Source organism: Penicillium pulvis (assembly GCF_028828015.1).
Source record: "Penicillium pulvis strain IBT 33274 chromosome Unknown scaffold_8_segment0_segment0, whole genome shotgun sequence".
Taxonomy (NCBI): domain Eukaryota; kingdom Fungi; phylum Ascomycota; class Eurotiomycetes; order Eurotiales; family Aspergillaceae; genus Penicillium; species Penicillium pulvis.
In genome coordinates, this window is record NW_026643080.1 from 4,879,157 (window position 1) to 4,898,473 (window position 19,317).

At 48.4% G+C, this 19,317-nt stretch overlaps 6 protein-coding genes across 6 annotated transcripts; 2 read left to right on the top strand and 4 right to left on the bottom strand.

Moving 5' to 3' along the window:
* Window positions 1-17: 17 nt before the first annotated feature.
* Window positions 18-971, bottom strand: N7503_011258 (class I SAM-dependent methyltransferase; the record flags this gene model as incomplete). The annotated part of the gene is made up of 1 exon (XM_057070804.1): window positions 18-971. One exon carries the CDS (start codon window positions 969-971, stop codon window positions 18-20), a length of 954 nt encoding a protein of 317 aa, XP_056917415.1.
* A 685-nt stretch (window positions 972-1,656) lies between these two features.
* Window positions 1,657-5,653, bottom strand: N7503_011259 (uncharacterized protein; the record flags this gene model as incomplete). Its single annotated transcript, XM_057070805.1, has 4 exons — window positions 1,657-1,918; window positions 1,979-2,773; window positions 2,828-3,472; window positions 3,927-5,653. 4 exons carry the CDS (start codon window positions 5,651-5,653, stop codon window positions 1,657-1,659), a joined length of 3,429 nt encoding a protein of 1,142 aa, XP_056917416.1.
* Window positions 5,654-8,745: 3,092 nt separating this feature from the next.
* Window positions 8,746-9,525, top strand: N7503_011260 (bifunctional thymidylate/uridylate kinase). Its single transcript, XM_057070806.1, has 2 exons — window positions 8,746-8,917; window positions 8,970-9,525. The coding sequence occupies exons 1-2, from the start codon at window positions 8,767-8,769 to the stop codon at window positions 9,491-9,493; spliced, it is 675 nt and encodes a 224-aa protein (XP_056917417.1). The 5' UTR covers window positions 8,746-8,766; the 3' UTR covers window positions 9,494-9,525.
* A 16-nt stretch (window positions 9,526-9,541) lies between these two features.
* Window positions 9,542-10,837, bottom strand: N7503_011261 (structure-specific endonuclease subunit SLX1; the record flags this gene model as incomplete). Its single annotated transcript, XM_057070807.1, has 2 exons — window positions 10,555-10,837; window positions 9,542-10,496 (listed from the first exon to the last, which is right to left on the bottom strand). Exons 1-2 carry the CDS (start codon window positions 10,794-10,796, stop codon window positions 9,542-9,544), a joined length of 1,197 nt encoding a protein of 398 aa, XP_056917418.1. The 5' UTR covers window positions 10,797-10,837.
* Window positions 10,838-11,962: 1,125 nt separating this feature from the next.
* N7503_011262 (uncharacterized protein) lies at window positions 11,963-17,517 on the top strand (the record flags this gene model as incomplete). The annotated part of the gene is made up of 6 exons (XM_057070808.1): window positions 11,963-12,328; window positions 12,472-12,520; window positions 12,599-13,471; window positions 13,533-13,624; window positions 13,681-16,349; window positions 16,404-17,517. 6 exons carry the CDS (start codon window positions 11,963-11,965, stop codon window positions 17,515-17,517), a joined length of 5,163 nt encoding a protein of 1,720 aa, XP_056917419.1.
* A 344-nt stretch (window positions 17,518-17,861) lies between these two features.
* On the bottom strand, window positions 17,862-18,743 carry N7503_011263 (1-aminocyclopropane-1-carboxylate deaminase/D-cysteine desulfhydrase; the record flags this gene model as incomplete). The annotated part of the gene is made up of 1 exon (XM_057070809.1): window positions 17,862-18,743. One exon carries the CDS (start codon window positions 18,741-18,743, stop codon window positions 17,862-17,864), a length of 882 nt encoding a protein of 293 aa, XP_056917420.1.
* Window positions 18,744-19,317: the final 574 nt, after the last annotated feature.

Below are 19,317 nucleotides of genomic sequence, written 5' to 3' on the forward strand. Positions count from 1 at the left end.
GAAAGCAATATCTGTCATCAAAGGCAAGTTTGCGGGTAATTCAGGTCCCAGAGTCCGAGATATTTATTAGGCGAGTCCTCTGGGATGCGAACAAGAGGTTGGCCAAGGTTGAATGGAGGTAGAGTAAGATCGAGCTTTCTGTGATGCAGATTTGGCTCATCCATTCGCTTGAAATTCGAGAATTCCCCTTCACTCAGACTCGGGTCACTGGTGTAGCCTGTAGTGAGGAGCAGGGAGGCCGATCGGCGAAATCGCTCCAACGTGGCAAGGATCATGTCGTTCGGCAAATGAATGAAAACATCGCGACAAATGAGTAGATCGGCAGGGCGCAGTTCATTTGCCGTGATATCAAGAACGTCCAGATGATAACCGCGTTGTCGTAAATCGGCCCAGTTCGCTCGCTCATATAAATCGTAGCCAATATAGTCGACCCCGTCGAGGTCTACCATGCTCATCCATGAAAGGTCACCGCAGCCAGCATCATTAAGTACTTTCACATGGTAGGTGTTTAATAACTCAACGAATTCTTTTCGAACTAGTCGGGTATGTTTTTCGCTGGATCCCCAGCCGCAAACAGTGTCTGGGGCCTGGTCAGGCCATCCACGTGAGAATATTTCCGTGCTGTGCAATTGTCCCCGGTCGTTTGAAATAGGCACGGCTGGGATATCACGGCATCTGCCCTCAAATTCGACCGCTTGGTAATTGTTTTGGAGCTGTAAACTTGGAACAAAGTGTTTCGAACTGTCGGAATGACTGGTCTGATTCCATAACGATGATAGCTCAGGAACCTGCAAGTCTAGCTTGACAGAATTCCCTATTCCCAGAACTGGTAACTCTTGAGGTTTGAATTGTGTATCATAAGAATAGTTACCGGTTACCAGCCCCGTAGGCCAAGCAGTGAATATTAAGTCCCAGCTCAATTGAGGATGTTGATTAACAGGGAAGCCTGCTTTCGCAATAGCTGCAACCATTTTTACCAGCTATTCCCTTTCGGATGACTTCTGAAGTGATTTTTTTGGAGCCAGGAAATGTTGATCGTCTTTTAGATTGATGATATTCCGAGGGCAGCCAATATTGAACAAAAATGACTTGAAGGCCAACGCCCTATCCAACGTCTAGGTAGTGCATTGCAGCTACCGGAAGTCGACGGATGCCTAGATCTATGAAATTGCAATTACAGATCAAGTTTAGAATAAGCTCGAGAAGAGATCGGCGTATGACCGGTACGATAGTTCCAAACATATGCGGGTGGTGTTCGTGTTCTCGCCGTTTCTGTCGACGGCCTAGATAAGTCGATAGTGGCAGACTAGAACCATGGTAGTCAATTATTTTAGTTCCTTGGTCCATGTCGCAGACAAAGTATCTTGGGACAACCGTAAATCACAGAGCATATACGCAATATTCGATCTTTGAGTGCCCAGGTGGCCGGCACGGGGCCAGATATTAGCCGTTGAAGAAGGTAGACTGAAGAGTTCAATTACAAATTACAATTTGATTTCGAGCTCGTTGCCTGGATTCTAAAATAGGAAAATGCGGTTTTCAAATTGTAGAAAGGACTTATGCATATTTGAATGGATGTCCCTCAGTGTTACTACATCATGGAGTATAACTTGTTAGTCGAGTTCTTCAACTCCAATCAAAAGGAACACGCCATACTTACAGAACATACTCATCCAGACTGATCAAGTTCGGATCTGAGAAAATTAGGTAAAAGTACTTCAGTGTTTCTGCAAGCCAGAAGCTTTCCATAATATCCAATTTTGCTGTCCGTATGTCACGGGTATCGTTGAGAGCGGCATAGCCATGCTCGACTTTGCTGTACCGCTCGATGTTCTGAAATATTCGCCATGCAGCCTCTTGGAGTGACTTATCACCGGTGATTCTGTACAAGACAAAGATAGATTCAATCGCCTCAGGTCTGTCAAGGAAAGTCAGTATGTTTGTACCTCAGTCAATCCCATCGGATACTCTAAATTACCTCAGACGATATTTCGGATTAGCAAATTCCAGTACTGGTGGCCGTAGCCCATGATCTTGAATAATGAGCCGAGTCGCCTCACGTAAATGCATAGGCATTTGCTTTCCTTCTGGCCATCCCAAAATGCCACGAAACCATTTTTCTTCCTCCCATTCACAGCGATTTGTATCTCTGCAGCCACTAATGTATAGAGTTTCGGGCATAATCCCAGTAGGCATGAGATAATATGCCCAAATACACCCGTTCACGAGTTCTCGTGCAATAGACAAGTCTTCTGCGCGACTAAATACTCTAGAGCCAAGTCCAACCATGCCCCCGAGAAAGCACTTGAGATGCTCCATTTGATATTCAAAGACCCCCTCGTCGGATCCTGGGTCGAACCGGATATTTCCAGCAAATAATATATCTCCCCTATCTTTGTCCATTCCACGGAAGAGCAGATGCTTTTTGATTCCTTCCATTGCAGAGATGTACATGTCCCGATATTGATATGATCGACCTCCAAGGAGAAGATACTCTTTGACAAGGTATTCGTAGGTGGAGTCAGCCATGCCACCTACTGTGAAGTAGGCTTCTGTGAGATTCAATACATGAGTTTCAAACAAGAGTGGCCATAGACCCGGTAATCTAGTCTGGTTTTGTGTACTGTGTAGATTGTTTGTTATCCTCTGTGCAGCATCATAATATGTAGGATCGCCTGTTATTTGTGAAAGCCGAGTGAACTCTAGGCTCAAAGAACCTATTTCGGCAAGGAGCTTAGGTTCACTGGGCTGTTTTAAAGACTGAAAACTGGTCCTAGGATCTGGTGAGTCATTTCTTAGAGTTGAAAAAAAAACCTTCAATGCCTACCTGATCCATCGCCATCGTGTATGTGGCATCCTGTCTGGCGTATCAAACGCCCCATACAAGAGCTCTGCCAATTCTTGTGCCTTCTCTAGAAGGATAGAATGCTTTCCATCTGTCATATCATATGCACTGATCAAACCTCCAAGATATCGGATGGTTGTCTCAAAGACATTGATATTTGGTGATTTCGAGGTGGAAAAGTCGATGTCGTGGAGGGATTCAATTGCGGTCTCAAACTCTTCATTCAAGTCCATTACAAGTAGTGTGTCCAAGGAGTCGATCAAAGTTGCCCGCCAGCCCCCAAGGGGACTTTTGTGACCGCCACTGATTGGCGATACTTCGTCCCACAGCCAGGCATTGTTTTTATACCCATTCCAGCTATGTTGGAACGCTGCTTTCACAGCCTGTTGCCTTTCGGCCCTTTCAAGCCGATCGTATTCAGTTTCAGGATTGAACTGGTGTTGGATCTGCGGGATTCTTCTTGGAGTTCCTTTAGGAAGGGGAATGAAGGACGCTGGACATGTTTGAGATTGTCGGATAATATTATCTGTCGCTGTTGGTATGTCTTTCCAGTGACTTGCATATGTTGTCTCTGGGCTCAGTATGAATCCTTGGGATCCAATGATGAGAAGGAGCAAAAGGGTCATGCTAGATGAAGCAGAGCTTTGGGGAATGAACCTCATCAGGGGCAATTTGGTCAATATTGAGCCCAGTAAAAGAGAGAGACAAATTCTGAGAAACATCTTTGAGCTTAACACGCTTAATGCAGTATGTGTGTTTCATGATACGTGAGCAAGGCTTGTATTAGGCGAAGGAGAGTGTAAGCTTGAATTACGTGAAGTTTGAAACACCACATCCAGCCCAAGTTCAAGTATCCATGGATCTTGTTTGGTTCGTGCCACAGAACTCTTAATGACCCAGTTGTAGTCATGAACCATGGATCAAATCGCCTTTCTTAGATCTGTTGTCCACGCCTCTTCCGGCGCATCCGTCCCTAAACCGGGGCTAATTCTCAGTGGTCCTGCGCCTAATTCGTCTGGCCCAAATTCGCAAACCCAAGACCAGTATCAGAGTACATCCCGAAATTAGAATGGAGATATACAAGATATACGGAAAATCTCCTTCCCCGTGAGACGTTGCTTTATTGCTTTCGTTGGGGGCAACGGGTCTTGCCTGCAGTTCAAAGACCGAAGGCTCGGGCCACAGGTCTTCAAGCAATTGCTTAAAAGCGCGTCTCAAGTCAATTGATGGGCTCTTCATATCATCATTGAGACAGATGAATTTCGTTCGTCGGTCTCTCGTTGACTGCAGTTGGTCCATCGTAGTCTGGTATTCGTCTCCCAACATGTGAAAGGCCACATCGGTTCCCATTTTCAGTCTATATCCTTTCGCTTTTTGCAAATTGGATCGCAACTTTGGCATATCGATGCAACGCTCCACGTCTTTAATAGGTACAGCTCTTCTTTTTTCTGCATCGGTCGGAAACTGTAAGTCGCTTGTGAACCCAGAGCCATTGTGAAGACACCTTTGAAAAGAGTCGTGAAAGCCTGCCGGTGGAGTGGCCCCGTACAGAAGGCTTTCCAGGGTGCGGATATGATATTCTTCATACCAGCAATTGCGATCTATGCCAGGTCTTTGATCTTGTAACCCACACATGGTAGAAGACAAGAAGTTGGGCCGATTGATGAGGTAGTTGAAATAAGCAAAGCCAACCTGTAGATCCTGGGGGTGTCTGAACCGGTGGGCTGAATTTTGTTGGAATTCTTGTGGAAATATTCTTTTGAGTTCAGTCAGGACTTGCTTTTTGATCATATGAGGCATATGAGATGGGACCCTCCGCAGGTGTTTTGAAAAACTGAATCGTTCGTTGAAGGCGTTTATCACAGATCGAATTGCATCAGCCACCAAATCATGGTCATTGGGGCAATACGGTAATGCATCTAGTAGCGCCAAAAGTTTGATCCGACTTTTGGTATCCAGTGCTGACATTCTTTCTGTCGTCTCTGATACCTCATCGTTTGAGGTGGGATTTTGGTGGGTTAAGAGTGAGGTAATATTAATGTGACCATGTCCTAGAGGAAGGTCGTTCCTCAAAACTTCATCAAGTATGGACTGAGGGACCTCTGCTTCCACATCGCATGCCGAAGAGGCATATACTTTTCCTACTAGCTGCTCAATCCTTACACCGCCCTGCTCATCATCCACGAAGCCGTAGTCATCGAGCTCTCGCCCCCGTTTCAATTCGGGACTATCTGGAGTAGGTTCTTTGCCTCCAGCCCAATACTCCGGGTATGCATCATCACCTAGTGGAACTGGGTGAGATAGGTAGATCGTTTGCTCTCCAGATGGTGTGATAAAATCATCTGGCCATATAGGGGCACCAAGAAAAACGTCATCATTGAAGTAAAGAAAGGCATCACTGAGGCCTGGAATCCTGTCCAAATTGCTCTCAATGGAAGAGGATGAGAAAACCGGCAGGTGAGAGGTATTATCAAATATTTCCGAGTGCTTAACAATTCTGATGCGAGGATTGTCCTGGTCTAACCAAGCGGGAACTTGGCCGTTCGTCACAATAAATATCTGGCGGATCCATGGCGCATATTTGTCCAAGGAGCGAACTGAATATTTGAGCTCGTCGTTGTCTCGAAAATGATAGTCGGCAGAAGCACCATCATCCTCGGAGCTACTCTTACGCTCATTTTGGATTTTCCGGTTTGGTCCATCAAATCCTTGAACCCATTGCTGATACCAAAAGTCTCTCTCGCTTTTCCATCTTGGATCTGACCCATTTACCCATGTGTAAACGGCGTCGATGGGTCCCAGCTTCATTTCTGTTAAAAAAACCGGTGTCGCTAACGTTGTCTGTGAAGTCGGCATCACCATGTATTTGCCCGATTGAAACCCCATGTGAGCCGTAAAGATGAGACAAATGAACGTAGTTCAAAGCTGGTAGGAAAGGCTGCCGCCAATAAACTCAATTCATGGGGGTAAGTGCAGTCACGTTCACGATGGCAAAGCTCCATTTTAGCAGCATGACAAAGATACGAACAGATACACTTTTGACGTAGACACAAGGAAAAACCAGACAAGCTCATAATACGAGTTCACCCTTGGAAATAAAGGCTTCCAGATTCCACCAAAGCCCGGGTCGGGTATAGCCTAGACCCAGCGCTTGCAAAACTGAAAATAATGACGCATTACAAACAATATTTGAGTATGCGCCTAGATGTGCAATCACAATTAAAAACAAGAAATTATAGGATCATCTGTGTGATTAAACCACGATTATGCCCTGTCGTTTGTTATGTGGCCCATAGGCTCCCTAAAGGACTGCCGCGTGGTCTAGGTGGAACCAGGGTGTAGACATCGGTGGATCAAAAGAGAGTTCACGTCTGAAAACGGCTCTTACCATCGATATAGATCTATAGTGGATCTGAATCTAGCCAAAATCGAAAGCTGCTACTTTCTCCAGTTTCTTCCATTTTTTGTGTTTGTTTTCCTGTTTTTGCTTGTCTCTGTTGATTACGAACGACCACGGTCTGACTACGAAAAGACAGCACTCTTATGGCATACCGTGTCATACATGAGGAATCTTCCGTCGGCCCTTAATCATACCATCTGGCTTTCGGATCACCATACCGGCTAGATTTTCAGCAGCCGTCGATCGAAAGCAAGTTTAGAGATCGACCTGTGTTGGACCTTGGAAATGTGGGAGAACTTCTTTCTTGTAGATCGTACCCAATTCCCAATGTCGCGACTAACTAGATCCGCCACCAACCCTACAATCTAGACGTGGCAAAACTACAATACACGGAGCATGGAGCTGACTCTGGGCTGCCACTAAGTTATTCCATGGTTTCAAGTTAGCAAGGTGAGCTGTCAATGATGAATGGTAATTCCAATGAATCTTGTGGAAACTAACATTCTAGACCCGAAGTTGGCTTATTTAAAGTAGCCGGCAAATCTTCAAAACTTTCAATTGACGTTTTTGCCTTGCTTGTAATTATCTTGAGACCACTGATCTGAACATTACATTCTACCACAGCACCACAGGCTTAGCACTACGAAAATGAAGTTACTTCATCTTTTTACTCTCTTTGCATTATCAAGTTTTACTGCCGCTGATGAACTCTCTGATGAATCTTTTGATGAGAATGAGTTTGTCGCAAGAAGTCCGGGAGCATGTTATTGTTGCACCGGCTATGTTGTTCGAAATACCGCTGGGACTCGATGCGGTGCAGGTGAGCGCAAATGTGAAGACATTGATTTCCTTACTAACCAGCCCATCAGATTCGGGTTACTGTGAGAGTGAAGACACACTCTGTTGCCTAAAGAATGCTATCGTCTACCCTGCGATTGTAGGTGTATCTTTCTTTCTCGTCTCATTCAATCTTCTATCGTCCGAAATCTAACAAATCAAAATTGCAGAATTCCAAAAACAGTAGCTCCGTTGTCTGTATAAATTGAGTGGTAAAGGCCATAATGTTACACTGGATCTGACAGCCGAAGGAAGACTGGAGGTGATGGCTTGTTGAACCGGCCCCTTTGATCGAAAAGCACTTGGAAGTTCAGTGAAAATAATTAGCTGCGTAGTTTCCAATGTTTTACTATTCAAATTCCCAACACATATGTATCCTTCGTTGTTTGGCTTATTGGTTCCCTCATCAACTTTATCCTTCTTCTTCTTCTTCTTCTTCTTCTTCTTCTTCTTCTTCTTCTTCTTCTTCTTCTTCTCTCTCCATGATAATTTTCGTGTAATTGCTACAGGCACTTCTGCTAGAGGAGTTGTTCGAAGACCATGAGAATTAAAGCCAGTATTATCCACGATTTCCTCAATGCCGGGTTGATCGACAGATCAACATCGTTCTTATCTGGCACGAGACGCAGCCTCCCTTGCATAAGTATAGGCAACAACCTTGATGATAATTTCATAAATACGTTGCACTTTTGCACACTTCAATTCGGATCTACCTATTGATGACGTCCTGCAAGAGTCTAGTGCCTTCCATTCAGCTTCGTCCGTCGACTCAATAAGTATTGCCGCTGTTCATCTTTTGACGTTCACATGGCACTCTAGTATCGCCTAAGTCCTAGCATATTACTGTGTGGGCCCGGCCAGCTCTAGTCATTGGATGCCTGTATTGGGGAGAAAAGCCGGGGGAGCAAACGAGGTTGATTTCTATAGAACGAGTTTTGCCGCCATTATTCGGGGCAACTGAAGCCGATTGGTAATTTTACAGGTGCCATTAATATCATTGTATTGTTGCAGCTACTCAATCCCATGCATGAAAAAGAAAAAATGTTTTTATAGCCAGCACTTGAGTGGGATCATGAGCAGGGTGCATATGATCGTCAAATTGTGTGCCAGCCCAGGAAGCGGGGGGAAGACCTTGGATATACCCAGCTGCCACATAAAGGCTGCAAGGTTTGCTGAGCGGTCAAGGTCTCCGATGTCACTTTTGTGTGGCATTTCTAGACACGTATGCAAAAATAAATGCCTAATGATATCTCATCGACTGCAAAATATATATATTTCGATGTTTGATCCTCAAAGGTCGGTTCACAGGTACCTCCAGGGTCCAATGTCTGGACTGGTCGCACTAAGAAATCAATCTCACATCTTATTGGTGCTACTTATCTCTAGCGAATGAAACGATTTTCAGCTCTCCTTCTGCATTGCTTGCTGATAGATCTATGTCTTGTGCCTAAGTTGGTAGGTCATGTGACCAACGGGCCGTGCTGAGACTTACACCGTTCGGCGTGGATGTGGGACGCGCTCTTCGGACCATCGACGCGACGAGATAGGTCTAAGTGTTTATCATCTGGTGGAACAGAGACAGGCTAAAGTGAGTGTATATGAACTTTTAAACATATATCTGCATATGAATTAACATCTCAACCATTGCAGAGTTGTCCTATAACGCGATAATCCCTAATTCGAAATGGCCAGCCAGTCAGAGCATGCGCCGACGCGGCGCGGTACGCTCATTGTCGTCGAGGGACTCGACCGCGCAGGAAAATCAAGCCAATGCGAAATGCTACGAGACTATCTCTCAAATCAAGGAAAGACTGTGAAATACATTCGTTTTCCAGGTGTGTAAAAATGTCATCAAGTGACTCTGATATTGTTCTAAAATTTGCCCAGACAGAACAACACCCATTGGTCAGCTCATAAATAACTACCTACTGGGCTCAGCCAATCAAGACGACCATTCCATTCATCTTCTGTTCTCAGCAAACCGATGGGAGATCGCCAAGAGCATTGAACAAGACATCACAAGCGGTACTACGGTCATTGTGGACCGTTACTCTTACTCAGGTGCCGTTTACTCAGCTGCCAAAGCCAACCCCACACTCTCCTTGGAGTGGGCATGGCAGCCAGAGATCGGCCTCCCTCGCCCGGATATTTGCCTGTTCCTCAGTATCTCCGCCGAGGAGGCTGCGAAACGCGGTGGTTACGGGGCGGAGCGGTATGAGAATGAGACAATGCAGACACGTGTCCGGGAGCTCTTTCGCACCTTATTTGATCGACAGGAGGATATTCGTGTGATCGATGCTGGAAAATCACTGGAAGAAGTATCGCAAGAAGTCCAGAACGCTGTTTCAGGTTGCATTTCAAGCCTTGATGTGACCGGACCTTTGAGGACATTGGGGCCCCTTGCCAACTAAGATGTTATGGTCAACCATAATAAGCTCTAGGGTATTCCTTCCATCATTCTACGATTCTGCATCATCCCAGTCGCTATCTTCAATCACGATTTCCAATCTGGTGGGCTGTGGAGATGATAGAGCGCGCTTCCCACTGCTGAACTCTGTATCCGACTCCAGCTCTACTCTTTCACACCAATCATCATCCAACAAGGGGTCATGTTCGGTGAGAGAGCACGTTGGTTCGATGGAGACGTCACGCGCGGTGGTCGATTTCTTGGGGCTGCTTTGGCTACTTGAATGTTTCGCCAATTCCTTCCGTTCGCGCTTGTCTTTCCTGCGCAGGATTAATCGAGCTTCCTTCTCGGCTCGATTGCGAAGACTCAGCTCTTGCATCATGAGCGGCCACCCCACAATTTCTTTACATGCTGGACAGTTGCCCCGTGTCGGCACAAGGGCATCTGAGTCATCACCTGTATCGAGAAAATGGGTAGATAGACACAATAGATGACTGGTGCCTCGGCACGAACTCTGTGGACACATCACGATCTGTTGCGTACTGGGTTCAACTTGCGCTTTGCATATCTGACATTGCAGCTCGTCTGAGTCGTCCAGAATAAACATCGACTTCTCGAGGTAGCTTTCGAGTGGTGTGTAGTCGACTGATAGATTTTGAATGTGATCCACTCTTTGGTTGTTATTGACACCACCTTGCATTGAACAGTCCCCATCCAGGATGACTTTGTCCGCAGGAAGAGGCGTACTCACACGGTCGTTCCACACCCTCCAGACGCGATAGACATCTGCGCAGAAGAACCGCACACGTAAAGGCCACGTGGAAAAGTAGGCCGATCGTAGTAGGGTGTGTAGGTCCTCTAGATGGGCCGTCAAAGATCTCCTAGAGCGACCGGGTCGTGGTTTTGTTTTCCCAGTCTTTGGGTTCACAACGACTTTTGATTGAGATGGATGATCATCGGCATCTGAGGCGATGTGTCTCGTTCTGTCTGGGTGTTGCCAAGCCCATCTAGTCTCATTAGATGATTAGTTGCATATTTCGCACAAGAGGATACGAGAAAACCCACTCGAATTGGAGAGCCCCTACGCGGCTCATGAAACCCTCGACGACCAAAACCATCTCCCATGGTCGTAATTGGTCACGAGCCGTGCGCTTGGCTCCGCCTTTAGCATCCCCATTGTGCTGAGAAAGTCGCCTAATCGGGTTTGGCGTGGATCCAATGTAAAGAGAGGCGTGTCGGACGGTTGAGCGAAGAAGGTAGCAGCAGTAATATCCCGGGATCGGCCGGATTTCAGCCTGCACCTCCATAGTTGCAGACTGGTCTTTGCTTATCTTCCTGGGTTGGGAGGAAAGTCGGTCGTAAGTCGCGGCCACGTCAACTATGAGGATCACATGACAATTTGCGACTTCAAAAATGCCCAACAATTATGTTATCATGTATTGGAAATCATCATTCTCCCTGGTGTAAGAAATATGGATGAGGCGATTTGGCCCCAATAATGCTTGGCCGATCGCGCTGATCTAGTTTTAGCTTGATGGGACGACGTGCCGCGGTACGGAGTGGTCATAATTTTCAAGTAAAGCGTATCAAGGATCACAATTTAGATGTAACTTGTGAGCAAACAAGATAAACGCAGGGTTTTAGTTTAGCAGGGAATTCGGTTGATACATACTATTTAAGTCTACAGTATAAGCAACGATTAATATGGGGGATAATGCATAAAATTCCATGTATCACAAACGAACCCACTCAGTATTGAACCACAAAAAAGCGCTCGGACCTGCCGGTAAATCCCTGATCCAACAGATAATCGGACCGTATGATGCGTCTCCCCGTTTGCGGCCTCGAGCATTAGTGACGGTACAATTACCACATCTTACTCGAGAATGTGCCAGCGCATTACGGGATATGACCGTATACTACAATAGATTACGCTATATTTCAATACTTACCGTATATTACCAATATCAGAGTCAGGAACCGCGCCTAAATGGCGGACCGGAGTCGATCATGACCAGCCTATGACCATACGGTACTGTATTTGGTCCCATGGAGATCAGTCGAGTCACTTACAAGTCCCTTTGCCGTAAGTGGCCCACACAGAAGTGACCCCAATGGTACCTCGGAGCATCCGCTGCACATAATCCCATTCCTCCACTATCAAATCTATCCTTCCTTTCCTTTCCTCTCCTGCGGCTTTGGCTTAACTGTCGCCCATTTGATTCTCTTATTCCTTGTTTCCTGTCCTCTTTACCCCCTACACCTCGGTCTAATCTTAATATCGAGGCTCCGAATTCCTCCCATCTTCACTCTTCCTAGGAAACCTACCTTTGCCCTTGTTCTCGATTCTACCTCGTCACCCTTCCAATGCGCCCATCGCGTTACTAGTGACCTTTCCCTCGGTACTCGAATTAGGCGCATTCAGGCCGGAATCCTCCTCTCATATATCCCATAATTTCGACAATCAGAAGAGATGGTGGCTCCGGCCTCGACCGGAGCGAGCCCGATGGCCAGCCGGCCCTCGATGGGCCCTCAGCCAACCCGATCTTCAAGCACCCACCCGTCGCATTCCCATAACGTACCCTTGAGCGCTCGAAGATCCGCACCACTTGATTTGGCCACTGTAGAACGGCGTGGCCAGTCCAATGCTCCTCGCGAGCCATCGAAGCGCATTCGCCCTCACGGCATTCCCGAGGCGCCGACATTTCGCCCAACCGAGGAGGAGTTTAAGGATCCTGTGGCGTACATCCAGAAGATTGCACCCGAGGGGAAGAAATATGGCATCTGCAGAGTTATCCCACCGGATGGCTGGCAGCCATCTTTTGCGATTGATACAGAGGTAAGCCTCTTGCAAGATCCTTGTCATCATTTTTGCTAAATTTGCTGAGCCTCGACACGCGTGGAGGCTCATTTCATCTCCTCCCATCTACTGTATCAATCCTGTCTTAAACTTGGTCGACTAACTTGCATCCTTTTCTCCAGCGATTCCATTTCAAGACCCGTCGACAAGAACTCAACTCGGTCGAAGGAGGTATGGCCCCGCGTTCGGCTGATCTTGCTGCCGGTGGAACCACTCCACAGCGCGGTTCTAACCCAGACTCTAACCCAGGAAACCGCGCCAATATGAACTATATCGATGGGCTCGCCATGTTTCACAAGCAGCACGGGACGAATTACAGCCGGTTACCCAGCGTCGACAAACGCCCTCTAGACCTCTACAAGCTGAAAAAGGCTGTTGAAACTCGGGGTGGATTCGAGCAAGTGTGTAAAACCAAGAAATGGGCAGAGATTGGTCGCGACCTTGGATACAGCGGAAAGATCATGTCTTCTCTGTCGACCTCGCTCAAAAACTCCTACCAGCGTTACCTACAGCCGTACGAGGAATACCTTGCTCGGGCCAAGCCTGGCGTCCAGCAGCAGCTTGAGATGGAACATGGTGGTCCTTTTACCCCATCCCCGAGGAATTCACCTATGCTCAAAAAGCCGATACTGGACGAAAATGGCACCCCTTCCAAACCGCGTGAAGAAACACCGTTAATGCGAATGGTGCCAGCTGCGAGTACACCAGTGCACAATCCCGCTGATATGCCCACCCCATCCGTCGAACCCACGCCCCCTCCGCGTCCAGCGCCCTCTGGCTTTACCCCCGTAAATGCTGGTCTAGGTGGCTTTACTGCCGTCAACCACTCTCCTGCTATTGCTCACTCTCCTGCTGTTGCTCACTCTCCTGCTGCTGCTCACTCTCCTGCTATCCACTCACCGGGCTTTGCAGTGGTGAACAATGGCCCAGCCATCAAACACGAAGGGGAAAATGGAACGGCAACACCCAAAAATGTCATTGATCACCCCGCTCATTCGACACCTGTCCCGAATGGCCAGGCCGGCTTGCCTGTAAAGCGCGCAATTAGTCATGACAGTGGTTCCCAACCCGACAATGGGGACGACGGAGGCAGCGGTCGGCGGAGCAAGCGCCTTAAGAAAGGTATCGTATTTGTTTTGTGCTTATTTTATGACTCTTATCTGACGGTCAATTACTTTACAAGATGGTGCTCCAACTGTGGCAGGCTCACATATGTCCCTTCTCCGGCCCGCACAACCTAAGCCGCGCAAGGACGGTGCGCCACGGACCGGCGAGGTAAGCTACTTTTTGACAATGAATATTGACTGGTTTAACTAAGCTTTTGTTTTTAGAAATGCGAGTCATGCGGCAAGTCTGATGACCGCTCGAGTATTCTCATGTGCGATAGTTGCGAACTCGGTTACCACACAACCTGCCTCGACCCATCCACCACAGCTCCTTCAGATTATGATTGGCACTGTCCCAAATGTCTGGTAGGAACTGGCGAGTTCGGATTTGAAGACGGAGGTGTTTATTCATTGAAGCAATTCCAAGAAAAGGCGAACGAGTTCAAGAAGCGCTATTTCGCTTCCAAAATGCCATTTGATCCCGTTCTCAACACACATCGACGTGAAACTGAGGACGATGTGGAAGCCGAGTTCTGGAAACTAGTGGTGGACTTGCACGAGACGGTTGAGGTCGAATACGGTGCTGATATTCACTCTACCACCCATGGCAGTGGATTCCCCACCATTGAACGAAACCCGCTTGATCCTCATTCCTCCGATCCTTGGAATTTGAACGTCCTCCCCTTCTATGGAGATTCGCTGTTCCGTCACATCAAGTCCGATGTCTCTGGCATGACTGTGCCGTGGGTTTATGTAGGAATGTGTTTCTCTACCTTCTGCTGGCACAACGAGGATCATTACGCCTATTCTGCCAACTACCAGCATTTTGGTGCGACCAAGACTTGGTATGGAATCCCTGGGGCCGATGCACAGGCTTTTGAAGCAGCTATGCGTGAGGCAGTTCCGGAGCTATTCGAAGGCCAGCCCGACCTTCTGTTTCAGCTCGTTACCTTAATGCCGCCGGACAAGCTGCGGAAGGCTGGTGTCAACGTCTATGCAGTGGATCAGAGAGCTGGTCAGTTTGTTCTGACATTCCCCCAAGCGTACCATGCTGGCTTCAACCACGGATTCAACTTCAATGAAGCGGTCAACTTTGCCCCTGCCGATTGGGAACCCTGGGGCGCAGCAGGAGTAGAACGCCTACAAACATTCCGCCGGCATCCGTGCTTTTCCCATGATGAACTACTTTTCACGGCTGCTGCTCGAGATACAAGCATTACAACTGCCAAGTGGCTGGCACCTGCACTTGAGCGAACTTGCCATCGGGAACTCGCTGACCGAGCATCGTTCCTGACCCGCCATCGGGACGCTATGCCTCATAATTGTGGCATTGGCACCAACACCCCGACAGGTGAATGTCAGCTTAAGTTCGTAGTGGAAGAGGAGGATCTCCCGGAGGATGACTATCAGTGCCAGCACTGTAAGACCTACACTTACCTCACGCAGTTCCGTTGCCACAAGTCAGGCAAGAGTCTTTGCTTGTTGCATGTTGAGGCTTATGACTGCTGTGGTGAGTCCCTGCCCCAGAAACTCCTGGGGCCAGGCCACACCCTGCGCTACCGTGTCAGTGATGATGAGCTCAAGGCAGTGGTCCAAAGAGTCCAAGAAAGAGCCAGGATCCCCGAGGTATGGGGGGAAAAGCTCGACAAGACCCTAGAGGATGAGCCAAAGCCCCAGCTGAAGGCCCTCCACCACTTGCTCAGTGAAGGTGAGAAAATCCCGTACCACCTGCCTGGCCTCCAAGATCTTGCGGCCTTCGTCCAGCGTTGCGATAAATGGGTTGAGGAGGCGAACAACTACATCACCCGGAAGCAGCAAAACCGCAGAAAAAACGAAAAAGCATGGCGCAAGGCCGGCTCCAAGGCGGCGCAGCTGGACGATCGTGATCGTGAAGTCCGCAGAGTGGAGAGTATCTACGCCCTACTGGCAGAGGCTGATAAACTTTCCTTCGACTGTCCACAGATGGCGGCTCTGGAAGAGAAGACCCGCGAGATCGAAAAATTCCGCCAGGATGTTAACGCCGCCCTGATGAACCCGCATACCCGATCGACCCAGGATATAGAGGAACTCGTTGAGTCCGGCCGAAATTTCAACGTGGAGATCCCGGAAGTCGAACATTTGGAGAAAATATCGCAACAACTGAAATGGACCGAAGAGGCCGCTCGTAGGCGGGACCAATACCTCACCCTAAAGGATTGCCAGGAGATTATTGCCACAGGACAAAAACTAGGACTTTCTGACACCAATGAGCACCTGCTCCATTTCAAGGAACTCGGCCGACACGGCGAAGCATGGGAAACCAAAGCCAAGGAATTGATGGCGGTCGAGGCGGTACACTACCAGCAATTGGAGGCTCTCTCGGCGCAAGCCACTCGCTTCCCGGTTTCCCCTGACATTTTAGCTGCTGTTGATGCTATCTTGACCAAACAGCGAGAGGCACAGAAACGGATCCAGACTCTGTATGAAAAGAGCAAGGATCCCGATCTGAGGAATCGACCTGTTTACAAAGATGTTCGTGAACTCACCGAGTCTCTCGAGCAACTCAACAGCCGGCCAATTGGGGCCATCGACCTGGAACGTGAGCAGAAGCGCCACGAGGACTGGATGCGAAAGGGCAAAAAGCTATTCGGCAAAGCTAATGCTCCTTTACACATCCTGAAGTCCCATATGGAGTATGTGGAGAAGCGAAATTCTTACTGTTTTGACTTGGAGGACAGCTATCGTCCTCCTGTTGAACCTTCTTCCCGAGACAACACTCCGGATGGGTTGCTGGAGAATCCCAATCCTAACGTGTCCAACGTTTGGGGTCCGAAGTCTCGCAAGCGGGATGTTTTTTGCATCTGTAGGCATTCGGAAGCAGGGATGATGATTGAATGTGAAGTTTGTCACGAGTGGTGAGTAGGATTTTTACCTAGTCCAGATTAACATCCATAACTAATACCACCTAGGTACCATGGGAAATGTTTGAAGATTGCGCGAGGCAAGGTCAAGGAGTTTGACAAATACACTTGTCCAATTTGTGATTGGCGCCAGAAGATCCCTCGGGATGCAGCTCGCCCCAAACTGGAAGACTTGCTGGACTGGCAAGCCGAGATCGCTACCCTTCCTTTTCAGCCCGACGAGGAGGGAGTCTTGGATAGCATCGTGAACCAGGCTACTGCGTTCCGTGATTTCCTCCAAGGCTTCACCAACGCTGCTTGTACGACTACGGAGGAAGTACCTACGTTAATTTTCTACTTGCGGAAGATTGAAGGTGCTGAGGTTCTTCTAACATATGAGACCAACTTCTTCCGGCAGGAGATTCATAAATGGGCGCCTGTTGCACCGGAACCACCACCAATTCTGGACCAGTCCCTCTCGACCCGCAAACCTCGGCCCACTAAGCAGCAAAAGATCATGGCGCAACTTGGTGTTGAACGTCCCGAAGATCTCCCAGAGCATCTGCGGGCGAAGCACATGGCAGCGAAGCGCAAGTCGGTCGATCTGCAGGCCCAGCCTCAGACTACTCCCAGACCCACTTCTTTGCAGCCGGCCACGCCAACCCCAAATAGCAACCAGCCTCCAACCACCGGGCCGACGTTGACTCCCATGTCGGACTCGGCCAATAACACATCATATCCATTCTCTGCCAATTACTCCCTGCCCGCCAGTGATTCAACACCGGCCTTCGCGCCTGCATCTTCCGCATTCTTGCCTCATGTTGCCGAAGCTACTCAATCCCCCTCTTTCCTACCACGCTCTCCAACGCCCCAGCAAGGCCTTGAGCCTCCTCTTTTCAGTCCAGTTCGCTTCGATCGTGATCCTCAATTTGTCAGCAGCAGCCCTCGTCCAAATATGGACGAGATGTTTGCAGATCTTACCAATCAAGACGTCGAGCCCGAGGCAGAGGCTATGGAGAACACTCATGCCAACGAGGCTCTTGAGGCACTCAATGCTAGCAATGGCAGTAGCCGAGCACCCTCTCCCAATGATGAGTCTGCTCAAAACGGCGATGTTCATAGTGTCGACATCCAAGATGCCACGGCGCCGATCAGTGACGAAAAGATTGAGGCGGAGTCTTGATTTGTTCCTCTTCCCATGTATCGCTATTGTTGAATGCGTGCTCAACTTTTCCTCTTTTTGAATCTATCTTTCCTCACGTGTTTCTCATTACCACTCGCCTGTCCAATGCGGGTTGATTCCGGACAAGGGTGTCTTACAAGGTGACAGGGCCAGGCGTGCCCGTGGAGTTTTTTAGCGCTTTTCTCTTTTCTTTTCTCTTCTATGTTCTATTTTCAAATGCCACCTAACGGCTATGTTTCTGATGACCGCGATAGTCCACCTCCTCGATTTCTTTTTACTTGCTAGTCACCGTGTAATACTAGTTGAATGCAGCCATTGTTATTTTGTCCGGCCCATTGTTATCCTCAAAGTCTATCTGCATATGCTCCTAGTGCAGCCTGGCCACCTGTGTGAATAAATAACACATTCACATGTTTCAACCCATGTTCCTCCGCATAATCTCTGACCCCCTTCTCCTGCACCCACTGCATCATTGCCGAAGCAACCTTAGCAGTATACACCGGATCCAAGATAACACCCTCCATCTGCGCCATCCTCTCCAAAGCAAGGCCGGTATGCTCATCCAGAATCCCGTACCCCGTTCCGACGAACCCGTCTTCAAGCCACACATCTTCCTTACGTATATTCTGTTCTGCATCCAACCCAATAAATGCACCAGCGCGCCGCGCAAAAGTAAGAACCCTCTCCTCATGATAAACTCGTGGCTTCGTCGGTGAGTTCAAAATTCCCATAAGCTTCCTCGATACCGTAGATCCCCCCATCTTATCCAGCATTTTAAACCCTGCAATCAACCCTCCATGCGTACTCCCACTCCCACATGCCACAAATATAACATCAAATTTTCCCGATCCCTCTAACTGAAGCGTCTGTTCTTGCTCTGCAATCTCCACCGCTGCACGCGCATACCCGAGTCCGCCGAGCGGATGCAGGCTCGCCCCACCAGGAATCCAATAGGGAACCTCGCCTTTTCCACGCAATTTCTCCAGAACCGGATTCGCGTCATCGGCCACTGGATCCCCTTCTTCATAGACCTGTACATCGGCACCTAAGAACCGATTGATCTGCACATTCCCCGTACGTAGAAACGACCCCTTGTCAGAGGCAGTGCGCAGTCCACCGCCCGTACCGCGGTGTAGCAGGACCAGAGCTTTGAGTCCTAGTTTTCGTGCTAAGGCGGCAACTTGGACAGTGTGGTTGCTTTGGATTGCGCCTTCTGTGACGAGCATGGTTGCTGGTCCGCGGAGGGGAATATCTTTTCCCCCGGTGGGTGGTGTTCATGGTACCCATACCTTGGGGCGTCGGAAAGAATGTCTGGGACTATGTATTCCAGCTTACGGTATTTGTTGCCTGAACATGCTAGGGGCGATGATTGGTCTTCACGTTTGGCGAAGATGGATATCTTGGGATGGTTGGGGTGATGTCCAGGTGGGGGTGCGAGCGATTTTAGTGGGTGAATTGGTGATGCATGGGAATATAGGAGTTGATAGCGAGGTATCTGGGCGAATTGTTCTGGGAGTTGAAAGGTCATTTTGATCATGGTGGCTCTGCGTATGAGGGTGATGTATGTTGTAGGTGGTTCGGTTTGAGTGCGGATAGATGTGGGGACTGAATAGGCGCATGTGGAGTGCGGGGAGGATCTACAGGGTGGAATCTTATCTTTGTAGATGCATTGGTGTTTAAAAGCACGACATAGGGTAGAAGTAGTCTAGATTCAGCAGAAGAGAGAGCATCAAGGATGGCTTATCAGGAAGTGCAAAGCACGAAGGAAATCAATATTAATGCAACCATCACTACTATCGC

Coding starts and splice junctions, on each gene's coding strand:
- N7503_011260 (XM_057070806.1), top strand. CDS start 8,767: ATGGCCAGCCAGTCAGAGCATGCGCCGACGCGGCGCGGTACGCTCATT. Junction 8,918..8,969: donor GAAATACATTCGTTTTCCAG/GTGTGTAAAAAT, acceptor AAATTTGCCCAG/ACAGAACAACACCCATTGGT.